At 49.9% G+C, this 18431-nt stretch overlaps 1 protein-coding gene across 1 annotated transcript in view; it reads left to right on the top strand.

Annotated features, from left to right (window-relative positions):
• The first annotated feature begins 2993 nt into the window (after positions 1-2993).
• nol6 (nucleolar protein 6 (RNA-associated)) overlaps positions 2994-18431 on the top strand; it is a 28425-nt gene continuing 12987 nt past the window's right edge. The window contains exons 1-18 of the mRNA XM_088910322.1: positions 2994-3163; positions 5339-5551; positions 6347-6463; positions 7238-7417; positions 7678-7846; positions 7932-8066; positions 9092-9255; positions 9375-9495; positions 9646-9704; positions 10662-10763; positions 10936-11051; positions 11689-11866; positions 13190-13312; positions 14120-14268; positions 14423-14498; positions 15384-15524; positions 16497-16614; positions 18096-18250. Coding sequence (XP_088766448.1) covers positions 3116-3163; positions 5339-5551; positions 6347-6463; positions 7238-7417; positions 7678-7846; positions 7932-8066; positions 9092-9255; positions 9375-9495; positions 9646-9704; positions 10662-10763; positions 10936-11051; positions 11689-11866; positions 13190-13312; positions 14120-14268; positions 14423-14498; positions 15384-15524; positions 16497-16614; positions 18096-18250 — 2364 coding nt within the window. The 5' untranslated portion in view covers positions 2994-3115. The remainder of the gene's footprint in view (positions 3164-5338; positions 5552-6346; positions 6464-7237; positions 7418-7677; positions 7847-7931; positions 8067-9091; positions 9256-9374; positions 9496-9645; positions 9705-10661; positions 10764-10935; positions 11052-11688; positions 11867-13189; positions 13313-14119; positions 14269-14422; positions 14499-15383; positions 15525-16496; positions 16615-18095; positions 18251-18431) is intronic.

Genomic DNA, 18431 nt, shown 5'->3' with positions numbered 1-18431 from the left:
AGGGCTCCCAAACGTTATGAGATCTGTGGTGCTGAAAGACAGTGGGATAATACTTTACACAGGGCACATTCAGGGCACTGGTGGGCCAAAAGAAGTCAAGTCCTCCACAAGAGGACATCTGGGGACTCGTGTGGCTTGAGGCTGGTGGATTCCCAAGCTAAGATTCTAATCGCAGCTGGAGACCAGCTTCACAAGCCACATCATCTGAATAATAAAAATTATCAGAAGAGTTATTTGTATTCCTGTTCTGTTTTTCACCCACAGTCCAAAGACATGCTAGCATGTTAATTGGCTGGTGGGAAAACTGGCCCTGGTGCGAGCGTGTGTCTATGTGCCCTGTGATGGACTGGTGTCCTGTCCAGGGTGTATCCTGCCTTGAGCCCATTGCTTGCTGGGATAGGCTCCAGCTCCTCTGGGGACCCTGGCTTGGATAAAGCAGTTAGAGAATGGGTGGATAGATAGAACTGTACTCATTCAGGATTTTTCATCCCAAAGCACTTCATGTATAAGAGAAGATCCACTTCATTTGTCACTTAAGCAAAGTTCCTATCTGGGTGTCGCTTGGCAGGCAATATGAACAAGAAGAGCTCCACTACAAGTCAGGAATTTACTTGAACTGAGTCAACTTTATTGCCCTTGAGGGAATTTGTCAAGTGGTCTTAGCATATAACACATGTAACAATAATGCAATATGGCAACCATACGATATCATAATACAGAACAACATTTTAAAAGTGTCTCAGTCTCAATCCAGTGTCACATAAGATTAGAAACAGATAATTAGCTGTTCAAAATATATTTACGACAGGAAATCTAAAACAACAACAATAATAAGATCCCTACCTCCAAGCAATCTTTTAATAATAATATTGCTTACACTTATATAGCTCTTTTCTGGACACTCCACTCAAAGCGCTTTACAGGTAATGGGGATCCCCTCCACCACCTCCAGTGTGCAGCCCCCACCTGGATGATGTGACGGCAGCCATAGTGCTCCAGTACACTCCCCACACACCAGCTCTCAGTGGGGAGGAGAGCAGAGTAATGTAGCCAATTCATAGATGGGGATTATTAGGAGGCCATGATTGGTAAGGGCCAATGGGAAATTTGGCCAGGATGCCGGGGTTACACCCCTACTCTTTTCGAGAAACACCCTGGGATTTTTAATGACCACAGAGAGTCAGGACCTCGGTTTTACGTCTCATCCGAAGGACGGCGCCTGTTTACAGTATAGTGTCCCCGTCACTATACTGGGGCATTAGGACCCACATGGACCGCAAGGTGAGCGCCCCCTGCTGGCCCCACTTACACCTCTTCCAGCAGCAACCTTAGTTTTTCCCAGGAGGTCTTTTCATTGTTCAATAATTGAATGGTTGTAGGTATAAATGAAGTACATGCTTTCTTAGTCTACACACAGGGGATCTGGTACCACCTCCCAGAGAATATAGTCTAAAATGAGTGGATGAGAGGGGACATCTAAGATTTTATGTGCAAGATTAACAATATTGTAACGCTTACGGCCGACAGGTACTGTGTAAGAGCCGGTGTACCAGAGCAGGTGACGTCACCGCCCTTCCCTGTGATAGCAGGACCACAGCCCCTGGGCTGTAGAGAGATCTCTCTTTGGCTCACCAGGCTGGGTCACTGCTGAGCGACGCGGGAGTCCCGAGTTCGAGCCCCCAACGGTGGGGGGCCGACCTAATGCGGCAAGGGCGCCCGCCTGAGCCCCCGTTGCGTTACAATATGTTGCTCTGTTATATGTGTTAGTGAGTGCAAGGGATCTCCAGTGATCTTGCTACCAGTCCTGATCCTGCTGGTCAACTTGTTTGTGATCTGCAAGGAGAAGGTACTCCCCCAGGGGGAGCCTGAGGCAGGGCAGGTGGGACCAGCCCAGAGTGGGATTGCTATTGGAATCATTGCCACGGGACTGTTAATGATCATGAGGTCAGGACCTGCTTTAACTCATCATCTGAGTGGGCAGTACATCTAACACCACCTCCTCATCCAGCAGCCAGGCTTCTGCTGTAAGTGGTGTTTTCCCTGAAGGTCTCCCATCCCAGCACTGATCAGGGCCCACCCTGGTTTATGTTCTGGAGAAGATCTCATGATAGGGTTAATTGCTTGGATGAATATGCTTGGCTACATTTGCTAGGAGGCAGTTCTGCCCTGTAGCCAAGCAAACCGTTTAATTAGATCATTGAGAGATGGAGATGGAAGAAAAGGCAAAGCACTCAATGCTCTGGGGGACCATAGATAGCACCACAAATTTAAATCACAAGATGTGAGAGATCTCCGAAGGGCCACGTGTCCAGCGCTCACTCTATATGACTTGGTATATGTTGAAGACTCTGTAAAAAGGTGGTTTTTGTGAGTCCTGTGGTGAAAAAAAGTGTGCAAGGAGGTTATAAATGAGAGGAGATCATTCAACTCATCGTTCTCGTCTGGTTGCTAGTGTGTTATTACGCCATCCACTGTTTCTTGAAGGCTCTCTTGAGCCAACTCCTTTTTTTAAGAACTACAGTCCTACAGATTATTATTTTTTTTTTTAGTCAACTACAGATCAGTACTGTCCTCAAGACCTAAGCAAAAGTCCCGCCCGCTTGGAGGTGTTTTGTGACACGAACTCGAGTAAGAAGAATATCGGACTTCCGGTTAGCTTGCTTTAAGTGAAAAGCCGTGCAATCGAAGCATTCACAACACATTTTATTTTTTTAAATATATGTACGACCGGAAATGTAAATAAAATTTCAGTTGCGCTATAATTAACATTTGACGTATTTTCGCTATCCCGCGGGATAAACTCCGTTCCTGCACTGGATGACAACATAAAATCTCCGAATCTAACACTTCTCTACCTCGTCTTGACTTCGATTTTTGCGCAGCCAACCTTCATTAGTCAGTGACGTCAAGGTCACTAATACGACATAGTCCAATCAAAAGTTTCTTTTCCCCCGGTTATGACCAATCAGAGTTGGGAGGAGGTGTGGCTTTACACTCTGGGTTAGGTTGTCCCAGTGTGTGCCCATGTGAGTTAAGTGTTTCCCCGATTCGACTGTGAGGATTTGCTTTCTAAATGTGCTGTTCTTTGGTATAAACAGACAACAGGAACGGGAATATGAAGAAGAAAATGAAGAAGTCATCTGTTGCAAGGCCGAATGGAGAGGTAGGAATAAGTTAAGTTTCAGAAGATGTGAATGATCTGTGTTTGTTGGTCCATGAGACTCATGGCTACCAGTAAGGTTACTCTAACGATTTCAGTAAGATAAAACGAGTACGATATTTCATATTCACCGAACACAGAACTACATCTGGCTTTTAGATCTGCTTGTTAGTAGTGAACCAGTTGATGAAACCTGGTGTTGAAGGTATACAGACGTAAGACGAGATGACCGTGTTCAGACGCACGCTTGCTTGTACAGTACGTTAAGTTTTAAAATGTATCAAGCCGGAGTGTACTGTAATGTAGCATGAAAACGCCAAGGACGAGCTTCTCCAACTTACTGCAAGGGAAGTTTGTAGTTACTCGATTCAGGATTTCATCCACTGGTTTTTCGAAAGAAATCAGGGTACTCGATTCAACAACCTGGTTGTGTATGTTGTCCCACACTCCCACAACACTTTGCGTAAAGATAGGTCTCCTGGTCTCGGTGTTACTTCCACGTATACAGTTGCATTTCCGTGTACTTTTTTACTTGGTTTCCTCTATGCAGAAGACCAGTGGGTTGACTTCGTCAGTGCCTTAAAGATTTTGAATACCTCCCATCAGGTCGTCTCTTGGAAGGGGCCTATGATCTTTTAAACTGAGCAAAATCAATACAGTCCACTGTAGAGTTTGCTTGTAGTCACCTAGAAGAAGTAAAAAATTAACTGAGACGTTCAGAAATGGTTTTGGATTGCCAATCGTTCATCTCTTCACTGCAGCCTTGCTAAGTGTGATAAATTGTGCCCAAGGGATGACAGGAATGCATCAGAATGAATGACGCTGTACTAAATCAAACAGGAATACAGAATGGCTCCATCTCACTTCCTTTCAATATATAAATTCATAAAGAATCAAGTCTTTCATGGAGACTCTTGTTCTCACCAACCTCCATCCATCCATCCATCCTTTTGCTAAGCACTTCTTCCAGCGTTGCTGAGGAGCCAGAGTTTATCCTGGCAAGCAAAGGACGCAAGGACAGGACACTGGTCCATCTCGGGGCACACACACACACACACACACACACACACACACACAGCAGGGCCAGATTTCCCAGAAGCCAGTTAACCTTCCAGTATGTCTTTGGACTGTGCGAGGAAACCTATGTGAACTCGAGGAGAACATACAGACTCCACACAGACAGCACCCCAGGTCTCGGTTGAACCCAGGGCCCCAGTGCTGCCTCCACTGTGCAGTCATCCTGCACATCAAACATGTGGAAATAGGAAATGGAAATGTGAGCGATGATCTGTGTTTTTCGTGCTGGCTGATATGTTGAATTCCTGTCAGTTTGCCCTGCTGGAGGTGGACAGATATATCTTTAAGACACATCCCGCCCTCAAGGACTGGCTCTCTCGTGTTCGTTATCCCTCGTTCAGGAAACCTGCTCTCCCACAGGGGCATCGTGGGATACAGAGGCGTTATTACAAGTGCAGATGAGGTGTTATTCAATGTGTTTGTCATTAAAAAAGACAACTTTGGATCTCACTTGGATCTTGGAACTCTGCCTCTCACTGTGAATACATCTCAGTGTTCAAGTAGGGAGCTGTATCAGCATGCGTAGGCTGCATAGGAACAAGTAAAGGTTTATCGCCAGCTGGAAAGAGACCCAGCGCTTCGGCTGTAGAGACTTGTTTGGTTGGCGTTCTGGGAGTTGCATTTTTCAGAATTGTATTGAGGTCGTTTTGCACAGAGCTCAGATGTCGAAGCACAGCGGCAGCTCTCCATGGCGATCCCATATAGCGCCTTTCTCCTGTTGCGTTGCGCACTCGTTTCTGGCTCTGTGCGGAGTCTGCTGCACTCGCATCTCCAAAACACCACTGCAGCAGCGCTCCACGGCGATCACCTATAGCGCCCTTTCACCTGTTTTACCCCAGGAAGACACCCGAAGAAGGCTCCACACCTGAAATGTTGTGTTTCGTTTCTTCTCTTTTCAGCGCGGAATAAACCTTTGCTTGTTCTCGGCGTTTACAGGAGTGCCTGCTCACTGCTGCCCTCTTGCTGCCAGTCAAACACCGCGCAGCTGTGAGCTGAAGGGCTTTGCGGGTGGAGGGAGTGAGCCGGGGTGTGCGAGTGTGAGTGGGAGGGAGACACGGAAGCATCTCTGCAGCACTATCTGCTTCTCTGCCTGTCTTTCAGGAGGACCTCTCAGAGCGGGTGGAGAGAGAGTCGGAGGAGGAGGAGGGGGCACCTGTGAAGAGGAGCCGGCCCCAGGAGGGGGCGGCGGAGGACGCGTTGCTGAGACCTGTGAAGCTGTCCAGGGGGGAGCTCTACAAACCGCCCACCACGGAGGAGCTGAACAGGCTGCGGGAGACGGAGAGCCTCTTTCACTGCAGCCTGCTGAAAATGCAGGTCAGAGGGCAGCCGCCAAGGGGTAGGGACAGATCGGGAGGGGCAATAGTCTGTGAGATGGGGTAGAGACTAGGCAGGGCAAATTGATGTGATAGATGCCCTGATATTGCTGCTGACATATCACCCTGCAGCTCACAGCTGGCAGCCCACTGAGGATCAGCAGGTGTGAGCCTGGTCAGTACCTGGAGGGGAGACTTCCTGGGAAAAACTAAGGTTGCTGCTGGAAGAGGTATCAGTGGGGCCATCAGGGGGCGCTCACCCTGCAGTCTGTGTGGGTCCTAATGCCCCAGTATAGTGACGGGAACACTTTACTATATAAAGGTGCCGTCCTTCGGATGAGACATAAAACTGAGGCCCTGACTCTCCGATGTTATAGAAAATCCCAGGGCATTTTTCCCCGAAAAGAGTAGGGGTGTTACCCAGGTGTCCTGGCCAAATTTCCCCCAGTCCTTTACCAATCATGGCCTCCTAATAATCCCCATCTCTGAACTGGCTTCACTCTGCTCTGCTCCCCAATGATAGCTGATGTGTGGTGAGCGTTCTGGCACACTGTGGCTGCTGTCGCAATCCAGGTGGGGCTGCACACTGGTGGAGATGGAGGGGATCCCCATTACCTGTAAAGAGTGTCCAGAAAGGCGCTATATAAGTGTGATGAATTATTGATTATGAAATCCAGGCGGCCATGGTGGACAGACGTTAGCTGGGAAGGGTAGGTCAGGAGCGAAGCCTGGTTTGGCAGGGGTTTGGGGAGCAGGGGGCGCGCAGGCGTGCTGAGTGTGACGCTCTCATCGTCAGATGGAGGAGCTGCTGAAGGAGGTGGTCCTCTCCGAGCGGCGCCGCAGGCTCATCGACTCGTTCGTCAAGGAGGTGACCGCGCTGCTGGAGACCGTCCCTCGAACCTCGGACACTGAGGTCAGCACTGGACTCGGGGGGCGGGGGGGGGCACACATGTGAAGATTAAGAATAACAGCCTTGATGGAAGCAATTATTATGAGAAAGATAACTGATTATTATGGCTGTGAAAATAAGAAGCGTATGGTAGATAATGAAGGTGATGCATGCACTTCGATGTTCAGCTGCTTTAAAATGAGCATTTTTGCATGTGGTGGAAGTGTCCATTTTGTCCTTCTGCACCTGTAACATAAATATAAATATAAACATATCAATTTCTTCAAGAGTGCAGGTCCCTTCCACCAGATTCGGTGTTTGATCCTGTTCTGTGTTGTGCACTGTGTTGTCTTGACGTGCATATCTCTGTTTAAGCTGCTTGTTTTATAACTCATAATACAAATGTTTTTGACCTGCTTTTACTCATTTTATAAGAATAGTGTTTTTGCATGCGTAGGGGAGAAAAGCATTAGTTTCCTAGAAAATTGTTTTAGACGTCTCTGAGTGTTACTCTGGGTGGTATCAGAGTCAAAAGAAAAGGTATTAAATTTCAGTGTTTTTGCATTACACTTTCTTGATGTGTTTGAGAGTAAGCTGGTATGTCAAAGGATGTTCACAATCCTTTAGAGGCTGCAGTGTTCAGGGGGTGTAACCAGGCTGAGGTGTCCAGCTGAACAGGGCTTAGGGGACACAACTGTCAAGCACACAGGAATCACTTGAGGTTCCTTAACCTCCTCCTTGTCTGCCTTTGTCCATCTCCTCAACCTTTGTGTCTGTGTGTGCCTCTGGCTTGTCCAGCTGTGTGACCAGTCCTGGCTGCCCGGCGGGGTCAAGGTGCCGTTTCTCCAGGTACCCCAGGCTGTGAAGGGTCGTTTCCACATGGCGCCCCCGGCCTCCGTCAGCCTGGTGGGTAGCTACCCCCTGCGCACCTGCACCAAGCCGCATGCCACAGTGGACCTGGCTGTCACTATGCCCCCGGTGAGTCTGAGGAGGGGGGTGACAAGTGTGTTCTCAGTGTCGTTCCTGGACTGTGTGCTGATGGCTCTTCCCATTCAGCGTGTCCTCCCTCTCAGTCCCCTGTCTCCTCTCCTTCTCTCTCCATCTGCCTGCCTTTCTTACCCCCTCTCTTCCTTCTTCTGTTTTCTCCACCCTTTCCCTCTCTTCTCCAATTTTCCCTGTGTCCAGTCTCTCCATCTGGGATTCTGTATTAACCCTCTCCTTCCACACTTCCACCCCAGGAGATCCTCCAACAGAAGGATAACCTAAACCAGCGGTATCCCAGGAAGCGGGCTCTGTACCTGGCTGGGTTGGCTCACCACCTGACTTCTCGCCCTGCCATTGGCTCCCTGCGCTTCTCCTGTCTCCATGGCAACCGCCTCCGTCCCCTGCTGCTGCTCACACCTCCAGGTACCGCGCGATGGGGGCTGGACAGAGGCAGAGTGTCTGCTGTGACGTTGGTCGGGGTGCTGATGTGTTCCTGGTGTTATTCCAGGTAAGGACGATGGCAGAGTGACACTGCGCGTCCATGCCCTGCCCCCCCCAGGATTCTTCAAGCCCAGCCGTCTCCACCCTCAGAAGAACAACGTTCGCACTCACTGGTACACTGAGCAGAGCTCCGAGCAGGCTGGTAAGGCTGCACTCTGACCCAGGGGAGGGAGGACGGAGGTGTGGGATCAGTCTCGGACCCGGGGGAGAGAGTTGTAGTGTTCGCGGTCAGACAGCTCCTGTCTGTGGTACGATGGGAGATCTAAGATCTAAGGCATTGAACATATTAATAAGATATTAAAGCATTAAGATGTGAAAGCAACAATAAAGTGATTTGATTCCCAGATAGTCTTCCCAGAATGTTGCTATGACTGTGGTATAAATTATAGTGCAATTGGTTAATTGTATTTAATTCTAAAATAGATGTAAAGGCCTGAATTAGGTAATTGTGTGTATAGTTTGTTACCACGTTATAGAAAAGATATTGGAATCAGAAAGGCAACCATTCTGGTGCTAAAGGGGATGTCCTCTAGTGACGCGCTGAAGGAACTGAGCCTTTTTAGTCTTGAACAGAGAAGATCACGAGGGGTCCGGATACAGGTATTCAGTCTCCTCAAAGGCACTAGCAGCGTCCACCCAGGGCACATTTTTAGAATAAAAAATTAAATACAAACCAGAGGGCACAAAACCTTTAAAACCAAGAACTCCTTTGCCCCAATGGCTGCGGGAAGTAGCTATATAGACATGTAGTGAAAGCTGATACCCTGCTCTCAAGAAATGACTACATGAGATCCCTGGATCAGCTGCTAAATACCAAATAAGATATATGGGCAAAATGGCCTCCTCTCTTTTGTACCTTTTCTTAAATGGCAGTCTTCAGCGCACGTGTTAGTGAAAGGTCCCGTATGACACTCGAGGAGAAACCACCAGCGGCAGGTTGTGTTTGTGTCTGCTCTGTTTTGTGCTTGGTGTTCTGTTGATGTGATCAGCCCTTGTCATTTTGGTCCAGCGGGCCTGGCTGCTTCACAGCACTCTGCTTACATCTCCATGGCCTGAGAGGGGCCGCAGTCTGGGCGGAGGTCTTGTACGGGACGTGCCGAACGCGTTCTCCCAGTTCTCTGACGCAGGCCGCTGCCCCTCTTGACTGTTGGCCTTGCCTCCATCCAGGTGGCAGCGAGCCGGCCACTCCCCACTACAACAGCAGCCTGCTGGGAGACCTGCTGCCCCTGGCACACCTGCAGTTCCTGTCGGCCGTGGCCGCCCAGTGCCCAGCCTTCCCCGACAGCGTGGCGCTCCTCAAAGTGTGGCTGAGGCAGAGGCAGCTGGACCAGGTACACCCTGACTGCCTGTCTGGATCCGGCCTGTGGTGCTGTCCGGAGAGGGCTGGCCAGTCCGTGCGGACAGCCGCGTCTGTGTCTGTGACTCCGGCTGTCTTATCTCCCTTCCCCAGGGCTACGGCTGTTTCAGTGGGTTCCTGGGCTCCATGCTGGTGGCCTATCTCCTCTCCGCTCACAGGATCAACAGCATGATGAGCGCCTACCAGGTGCTGAGGAACGTGCTGCACTTCCTGGGTAAGTGATGGGCGCGGGCGGGTGCCGGCCGTTTCCAAATGGGTGCTCCGGGAACGAAAAGTGAACTTCTGGGCTTCTCAGACCAGACCCAACCAAAAGCTTCGGAATGAACGCGGTGATTCCATTTTTGCTCCCGTTCCTCTTCTCCAGCCTCCACAGACCTGACGGAGAATGGGATCAGTCTGGCGAAGGGCTCGGACCCCACAGCGGTAAGAGAGCCTGCGGTTTCGCTAGCAGACGGGATGTTTTCAGTGGGAGAGCCAGGCAGTTTCAGTGGGGCAGGGAGTAGAAATCCAGTCTAGTGTGGGGTAGTTTTTGTGATTGTGACGAGGGAGATACAGAGACCACATAAATACATACCAGAGTCCCACGTTGTCATCAAAACATGAACTGCTGGCGGATGATGTGTGTAGAAGGAAGGGACATAATCCATAACCTATCCAAAAACCCATGGATGGTGGTATGTTTATGCGTGAATACAGTGTTTGTCTTACCAGTAAAGTCTCAATCAGGATTGTGTCAGTCTGGTGTGGTCGAGGTTACAGACCTCGGGATCACATAGTCTCAAGCACATCTGTGATTGGCTGGACCTGAACAAGTAGGAGGGGCCTGGTGTTTCCATGCGTGTCTGTGACCCATGTTCATTGTTGGGTTAGCAGACGTTAATTGGAGAAAGGAGGAGGTTGGCGTCTGATTGCAGAGTTATTGTAGAGTTGCAGCGTGCGAGTTAGTGGTTCATGGAGGTGGACAGCTAATCAAGGTAGAAAGGAGCTGCTGCTGTTTGGTTTTGAGATGCTGCTATATCTTTTACATGTGTCTAGTTCATGCTCACCTGGCTTTCAAAGCTTGATAACCCAACATGCCCCAGTGAACCCCAACCCTTTGGATACTCTTATGTGTCTTATGGTCCCACATTATTTTTTTTTATCAATTTCTTAGCAGACGTTCCTTATCCAGAAATTTCCTTATCCAAAATACACAGGAATACATAATGTAAATGTGAAAAAAACAGGAATGACAAAGAAACAGGCGAGGTTGGCACATTAGCAGTGCAGTGCCTGTACAGCACAGGGTGAACACAGTGTTCATTTGATCTTGTGCTCTCTCCTCTCTCCTTTCCACTCTTCCCAACTCTGCCACCCCCCGTCCCCCCAATTTCCTCCCAGCCGTCTCTCCCGGAGTTCCACAGCGTTTTCCAGGTGGTGTTTGTGGATCCCTCAGGACACCTCAACCTCTGTGCGGACATGACGGCCAGCACCTACAGACAGGTGAGGCTCTGGACTGATCTGGATGGGCCGAGCTGCGCTGGGCAGGACTTCGCAGAGCTGGGTTCCCCTGGGTGGGACCCAATCGGGCAGGATGGACTGGTTTCAGCTGGGCCTGGGCTCATGTGGGATGGGTTGAGGTGCGCTGTGTGACTGTTGCTCCCTCTGTGTCCAGGTGCAGCAGGAGGCAGCTCTGTCTCTGCAGTTTTGGGATGACCCGACACTGGACAGCTTCCAGGCCCTGCTGATGACCCCTAAGCCCCTGCTCAGGAGCTACGACCACGTCTTCCAGTCAGTACCGAGCTCAGTCTCCACTCCTGTGCACATCACTCTCCAGACCTCGCTTCTCTGCACCTCCACTCTCAACTCCCTCAGTCTCGGTATAGAGACATATATTGAGATACATAAGGGTGTTCACTTTGGTGTCCTGGCCATATCTCCCCCTGGCCTTTACCAATCATGACCTTTAATAATCCCCATCTCTGAACTGGCTTCCTCACTCTGTTCTCCTCCTCACTGAGAGCCGGTGTGTGGGGACTGTAGTGGTGCTGTCTTATCATCCAGGTGGGGCTGCACATTGGTGGTGGTGGTGGAGGGGATCCCCTTTACTTGTAAAGCGCTTTGAGTGGAGTGTCCAGAAAAGTGCTATATAAGTGTGAGGATTATTACACTTCTCCACACTCCTTAGTCACTACCTAGAGCTGGTTACAGGCCTAAGATGCTCTGTTTCCTTGTTTGTCATCCTTTCCCTGCTCTGTCTTAGTTCCGTCTTCATTTTTCTATTTGCCATTGATCTGTCCTCTATTCCCCTACTATCCGTTCCTCCCTGATCCTCATTCCTTCCCTCCCTCTCGGCCTGCTCTCCATCTTTACCCTGTCTTCTGTCACCTCCTGTTTGTTTAACCTCTCTGTCCTCCCTGCCCCTCAGGCTGTGTGAACTGGTGAAGCTGCAGTCAGCCTGTAAGAAGCTGGACCTTCTCGCTGAGCTCATGGACCACAGTGGGAACTATGTTGTCACTGCGCTACCCTTCATTCTGTCCCTCCTGCAACGAGGGCTGGGAGAAAGGATCCGCCTGCTGACCCACTCGCTGCCTCCAGCCCCTGAGGTAACGCTGTCAAAAGCTCCTCTGACCCATCCCTCCTGCAATATCTTCTTCCTTCCTGTGAGAATCTTTGGAAGCCTTCAGGGTGCTCCTGTGTATCTTGGTAGTGTCTGTCTTATCAGTACGCCACTACACCTGTGATCTTTTTCCAATCCAAAGCACAATCCCCATTCTCAGGATCAAAGGAATATCGTAAAGTGACAGGCTGTAAAACTGCATTTTTGAGATAGATTATAACAGGAGCACATTCAAGTAGCCATTCATAAAGTCTACACAAAAGACTTCACAGATTCACCCATCAGGGCGAAGCAGGTGGCACTACAGAGAAATGCATTAACAGAGAGCAGGAGGCACTTTTTTACACTATGAGTTATGGGTGCCTGGGACAAGCTACCCAGCCATGTCATTGAAATTGATACCATTGTTACTTTAAAAAAGTAGGATTAATTTGCTGATAAGAACAAAATTAGCTAGGTTGGCCTAATCTTCTTTCTTTTTCAAACTGTGTGCTCCTGTTTTTCAATCCAGATGACCTAGCCTGTAACAAAACATGCCTTAATGCTGTTGTGTTTTTTTTTTTGCTATAGCAACCAGCTTTGGGTTGGATAAACAGCAAAGGCAGTGAACAGTGAACAAGTCTTTGTCAGGCAAAGGTTGCCGTTGTTGGCAGGCTAGACCTCTCAGCAGAAGGGTTTAGAGCTGTGCTCAGTTCCTGAAGGGGTTAGAGCCCATGGCCTGCCTGCAGTCCTCTGTACTGCACCCTCGACTGTAAAGAGCTCTGGGGTCCATAGCTGTGAGGGAAGGCGCAGGAAGGTTAATTTTATTTTGCGGTGATGTGGGATCGCCGCTGTAATTAATTCTTGATACTTTTATATAGCGCTTTTCTGGACAGGTAATGGGGACTCCCCTCCACCACCACCAGTGTGTAGCCCCACCTGGGTGATGCAGTGCCAGTACACTCACCACACACAGAGCGATGAGGCCTGTTCAGAGATGGGGATTATTAGGAGGCCATGACCGGTAAAGGTCAGGGGGAAATTTTGATCAGAATGCCTGGGTTACACCCCTACTCTTTTTGAGAAACACCCTGGGATTTTTAATGACCACAGAGAGTCAGGACCTCGGTTTTAACTAACTAACACCTCTTCCAGAAGCAAGCTTAGTTTTTCCCAGGAGGTCTCCCCTCCAAGTACTGACCAGGCTCACACCTGCTGAGCTCCAGTGGGCTGCCAGCTGTGAAAGAAGGGAGCACCAGGCAGGACTGCAGGCGGTGAATCTTGTCCTGTGTGCCTCGTTGTCCTGACCCCGTGTGTGTGGCTTTGGCAGTGGCCTGTGGACTGCGACCCTCCGAAGCACAAGGACCAGGCTGCGCTGTCCTTCGGCCTCCTGCTGAACCCTGAGCTCAACGCTGCCGTGCTGGAGAGAGGGCCTGCTGCCGACAGCCCCAAGGTACGGGCTGTCCTCTCTGCTATCGCACGTACTCGTTTGGCCAAGGCTTTTATCCGGGACGACTTGCAGTCTCTTCCATTCGAGATGCAGAGGGTGCAGATCACAGCAGCACAATAAACCCACAGAGAGCAGCAAGTGCAACGTTAATTGAGTGCCGAGGTGTTTGGCAGTGCTATTCGACAGGCGGAAGTAGTAAAATACGGGCAGTAAGTGAGGGTCACTCATGGGCCTGTGGGGCCAGGTGTATCCCGGAGAGATGAAAATATTGCTACTTATAATAAGAAGAAATGCTTTGATGTTTCATCCAGAACATGGTGATTGAGCTCGTGGTCCTGGTCCGACAGTGGCAGGTAGGTCTTCCCACCACCAGGGGGCAGCACGGAGAACAGTGGGATGTCAGCAGTAGGCACTGGCAGTAGGCCCCAGGAACCGCATCTCCGTGCCCTAGTGGGGTCGTGGGTCCTGACAGTGGAGAGTGAAACCAAGACTTCCAAATCCTTCCTTTCCATGGGCTCCACATGAAGAAGACAGCTGCCTTTCAGCAATTTTTTTTACCTTCAAAATGTCCCTTTAGGGTGAAAATTTGATACTTCCAGCAGGTATTAAATTGAATACTTGATGCGCCTCTGACTCCTATGGCATTCGATTCCAAATTTAAGTGTTTCCAGTTCAGCCAAAGAGAATAGCATCGTGCGTTATCGCGGCGGTGGAGATCTGGCCAGGGCGACAGTATCCCGGCCTTCTCGCACCCCGTCACGCGACCCCTGAGGACAGGAGGCTCACGGCGTGTCCGTCTCTCCTGCGCAGGCAGTGGAGTTCCGCCAGCTGTGGGGAGACCGCGCTGAGCTGCGCAGGTTCCAGGACGGCGCCATCTGCGAGGCCGTGCTGTGGGCCGGCACCTCTGCCTACGAGAAGCGGCTGGTCCCCAGAGAAATCGTAGCGTACCTGCTGCAGCTGTGAGTCCGTCGGGCAGGGGGCGCTGTCGGCGTGCGCGCGAGAGGCAGTGTGTGCAGTGTTGACGCTTGTTGTGTGATGCTGGCTCCCCCGAGGGTGGGGCGTAGTCCGCTGACGCCCGCGGCCCTAATGACTCCACTGACTTTCGTTCTCCAGCCATGCCGATATCCCAGAATCCTGTGTGCGCTATGTCGGAGGGCTGGTCGATGAGGTCATCAAAGTGGGACGTGAGGTAAGGGTGCACTTTTGAGTCCCGTGTGGCTTGCACTGCCCTCTGTGTGAGGCTGAAATGTGCTTGTGGCAGAGATTCCGGTTAAGGGAAGCCCAGGGAGAATATGTGTAGCCTTTGAGGAGTGAGTGAGGAGGAGTGAGGGCTTCTGTCAGCGACTGAGACAATTTTAGGGTGGTGGGGTACATCTGCTAGAGTAGCGTTTACAGGTGCTGTACTGTATTGTCTCATTACTCTTAAGCTCTGCCACGTACTGCAGTCTGTGCTGTGACGTGAGTCATTGTACAGTGCAGTCATTTCAAGAAGGTGATTCCTAGCCATTTAATTGATTCTTATAATGTTGGGATTTTACTTTTTGATTTGAAAGTCTTTCTATACTGCTTAATTATTCTGTATCCCTGATGGGGCCTGTGCCTCCTTAGAGCTTATTCTTTCAGTGAATGATTTTCATCTTGTATGGTTTTCAGTTTGCAATCGTTGTCTTCAAAAGAAGACTCATTTGTCATACAGCTGGAAGTTTAAGGAGTCTGCATTCTCTGTACACACTGATAATAAAGTGTTAATTAGTGATTTAGGATATGAGAATAACCACACAGTGCTGGTAGGTTTGCAGGCAGAAAACTTGCAGCCCAGTGAATATTCATTTTGCCCGTCTTGCAGCTGGAAGCCACTAGAGGTCAGTGTGGTGTACGGAATGAGGTTCAGGCAGTGGGGTCAGGTGTGGGGGCTCAGACCTTTTTGTTACTGTTAGGACTTCCCGGTTCCCGGTCTCAAGAACCTGCTCCTAGTCAACAGAACTAGTTTTTAATGGCCTTGTTCTCAGTGTTTTACAGTAAGATTAAAGATGGTATCTAGATAAGCTTGTGGGTACTCCTGTCTGTGTGTCAGCCCTGCATGACAGGTGAGGAGGACAGTCTGCGTGTGGTCCAGTCCTTTGACGATCTCAGCCGGAAGCTGTGGAGGCTGGAGGAATTGCCGCTGTCCGTGACTGCAGTCCAGGGAGCCCACCCTGCCCTCCGATGCACACAGGTCACTGTCAGCACTGTCCACGCTGTCCCTCTCTCTATACTGACCGCACTGTCCACACTGCCCTCTCTCTATACTGACCGCACTGTCCACACTGCCCTCTCTCTATACTGACCACACTGTCCACACTGCCCTCTCTCTTTTCTGATCACACTGTCCCTCTCGCTATACTGACTGCACTGTCCCTCTCTCTATACTGACCGCACTGTCCATGCTGTCCCTCTCTATATACATACCACACAGTCCGCACTGCCCTCTCTCTATACTGACTGCACTGTACGCACTGCCCTCTCACTATACTGACTGCACTGTCCACACTGCCCTCTCTCTATACTGACTGCACTGTCCACGCTGTCCCTCTCTCTATACTGACTGCACTGTCCATGCTGTCCCTCTCTTTATACTGACTGCACTGTCTGTATTGTCCACACTATCCCTCATTCTAGACTGACCACACTGTCTGTGCTGTCCACACGCTGTCAGTACTGACTGATCACACTGTGCTGTACTCCCCAGTCCACATAGTCCCTCTTTCTGTTCTGTCCACACTGTCTGTACTGTTTGAACTCGAGGACTCCACATGGTCAGTATGCACTGTCCACACTGTATCTGTATACTGTACTTTTCCACATTGTATCTGCTCCTCTGTGTCTGCACTCTGCTTGTTCACTCTTAGGCTACATTCAGATTCAGGTCAAGGTCCTATGTCCCACGCTATGTTTAAAACATCATGATGCATATTGTTCTGGTTCAGTCCTGTTTGAATGACCACTGTGCTTCTTGTCTTATGTGGTAGTGGTGGGGTTTAAAACTGTAGTTGTGTCAGTGTGTGATGTTGCATTAGGTGCCCAAGACAAGGGCTTCTAGAGAATGTTCATTTCTCCATCTCTTATCTGAACTCTGCCTTGCCTCTGCACCATGACCAACCTGTGTGACCTCTGACCTTTGACCCTTGTCACATTCGGTGCACTCCAGGTATTCCCAGCCCTACCTGTCAAAGTGGACTACTCTTTTTTCGGGAGACAGAAGAAGACCAATGCCCTCATCCCACTCGCAGGCAAGCCCTGTCCTGTGCACATCACGCCCATCAAAGGTACCCCCTCTTTTTCTAAACACGGTCCCTGCCAGTTTGTCCGCCATGACCGTGACAGTGTGGGCTCTCAGCCCTGTGCGATCACTGTTTTCGATAAATTTGGAAGTGCGAGTTGTTTTTTTTTTTAATATATATATATGCTTTGCAGGTCTGGAATCCCCAGATATTGAAGAGTGAGCTTCAGTTAATTAATTTCCCACTTTATTTTACGAAGAGTCCAGCACAACAATACCACAAACACAAACAAGGAGCTGGGAAGAACAGGGTTTTAGGAGATAGGAGTGTTACTCTTCAGTGCTTGAGACTGAGATTGCAGAGAGGATGAAAGATTTCTGTAAATATCTTGTTAATTGTTACCGCTTTGGCAAAACTAATTCATCTGTCATGCCCATAAAGCTGTTTGAATTGAATTGCCATTACACCTGGGGACACAGGTGTCTCCCAGATAGAGGAGGGCTGTGAGTTCACAGTGGAGGGGGTGTGCCACATATCCCATAATGCAGTTCACCTCTTTTACAACCCCCTGTTTGTAGGGGCTTTTAGGCTACTCTGATTCACCTTAGTGACTATGCTGGTTATCCTCATTTATTTTGCCCACCCAATTACAAATTGTAGTGCTGATGTTGCCTATCCAGCAGGTGTTGAGTATGTTAAAACACTTTCAGTGATTTGTTAAATGTTAAAATAGTTCAGCTCTTTGTTAAAGAACTGCCTCCTGGTCTCGGTGTTAAGCACACAACTTCGTAGTCTCCACTGTTGTCCCCTGAATTGTGTTCCCCTGTGGATTCAGAAGAGACGAACAGTAGAAAATACGAGATGATGATAGTTTTTATCACCACACAACCGCACCAGAACTCTGTAAATGTACTCTTCTCACAGTTACGCAAAGCCTACATCATATGTAATTACCCATCACCCCCTTCACGTTCGCACATAATCCCCTGAAAGCACCCTGCCAGCAACCAGTTCTACTTTATAGCGAACTGATTGAGTACTTTTATTGAGTGTGGGGTGAGAGAATTCCTCATTTTGTTAAGTCTATGCTGAGGCTCTGTTTGAAGACGGGAGCTGGTGGTCTCCACGCAGAGCGACCGAGGGGCTTGGCGCTGGTGCTAACAGCTTGCCTGCGCACACTCTTCATGTCAGCCCCCTTGGAAGCTCTGAGCTGCCGCTCTGTCTGGAGAGCTAGATAAGACTTTTATTGATCCCGAAGGGAAATTGAGGTGTTGCAGCAGCCCAGCCCAAGACAAGCAAAAACAGACATCAGAATAGACTAAAAATTAAAATAAAATAAGTACAGCAATACAAAATAGTAAGGTGTGTGCAAAATATGCTAATAGTCACTGTAAAACGATAAAATATGTGCAAAACGAGCATAGGTATATACAGATTGGCGTCCTCCAGGGGCTGCGCAGAAAGGCGGCTATTCCGCAGTGTGTGGCAGGTGTTCTCACCGGCAGCCCCTCGCCCCTGTGTTGCAGTGGTCTGTCACATGGAGGGCAGCGGGAAGTGGCCGCAGGAGGCCCTGGCCATTCGCCACATCAAGGCAGCCTTCCACGTCCAGCTGGCAGCGCTGCTGAGGGCCCAGCACCAGCTCCCCTGCCAGCCCTCGCCCACCCACCTCGACGTCTACAAGGTACGCCCTCTGGCCCAGGCCCAGCTCGCTCGGCACAAAGCTGCGCCGGGCGGGCTCGGCTCCAGGTCTCGGAGGAAAGACCGCGCGAGCGCCTGTGCCGCCGTCAACCGGACCGTCAGACTCAAGACCGCTGGCGAGAAGCTTCAGGGTGTAAAGACTGACCAGTGAGGTCCGGCTCCGT

This window comes from Atractosteus spatula, chromosome 3, assembly GCF_055471065.1.
Source record: "Atractosteus spatula isolate fAtrSpa1 chromosome 3, fAtrSpa1.hap1, whole genome shotgun sequence".
Taxonomy (NCBI): Eukaryota; Metazoa; Chordata; class Actinopteri; order Semionotiformes; family Lepisosteidae; genus Atractosteus; species Atractosteus spatula.
The sequence above is the reverse complement of the archived record's forward strand: the minus strand, read 5'-3'. Positions and strand labels throughout refer to the sequence as shown.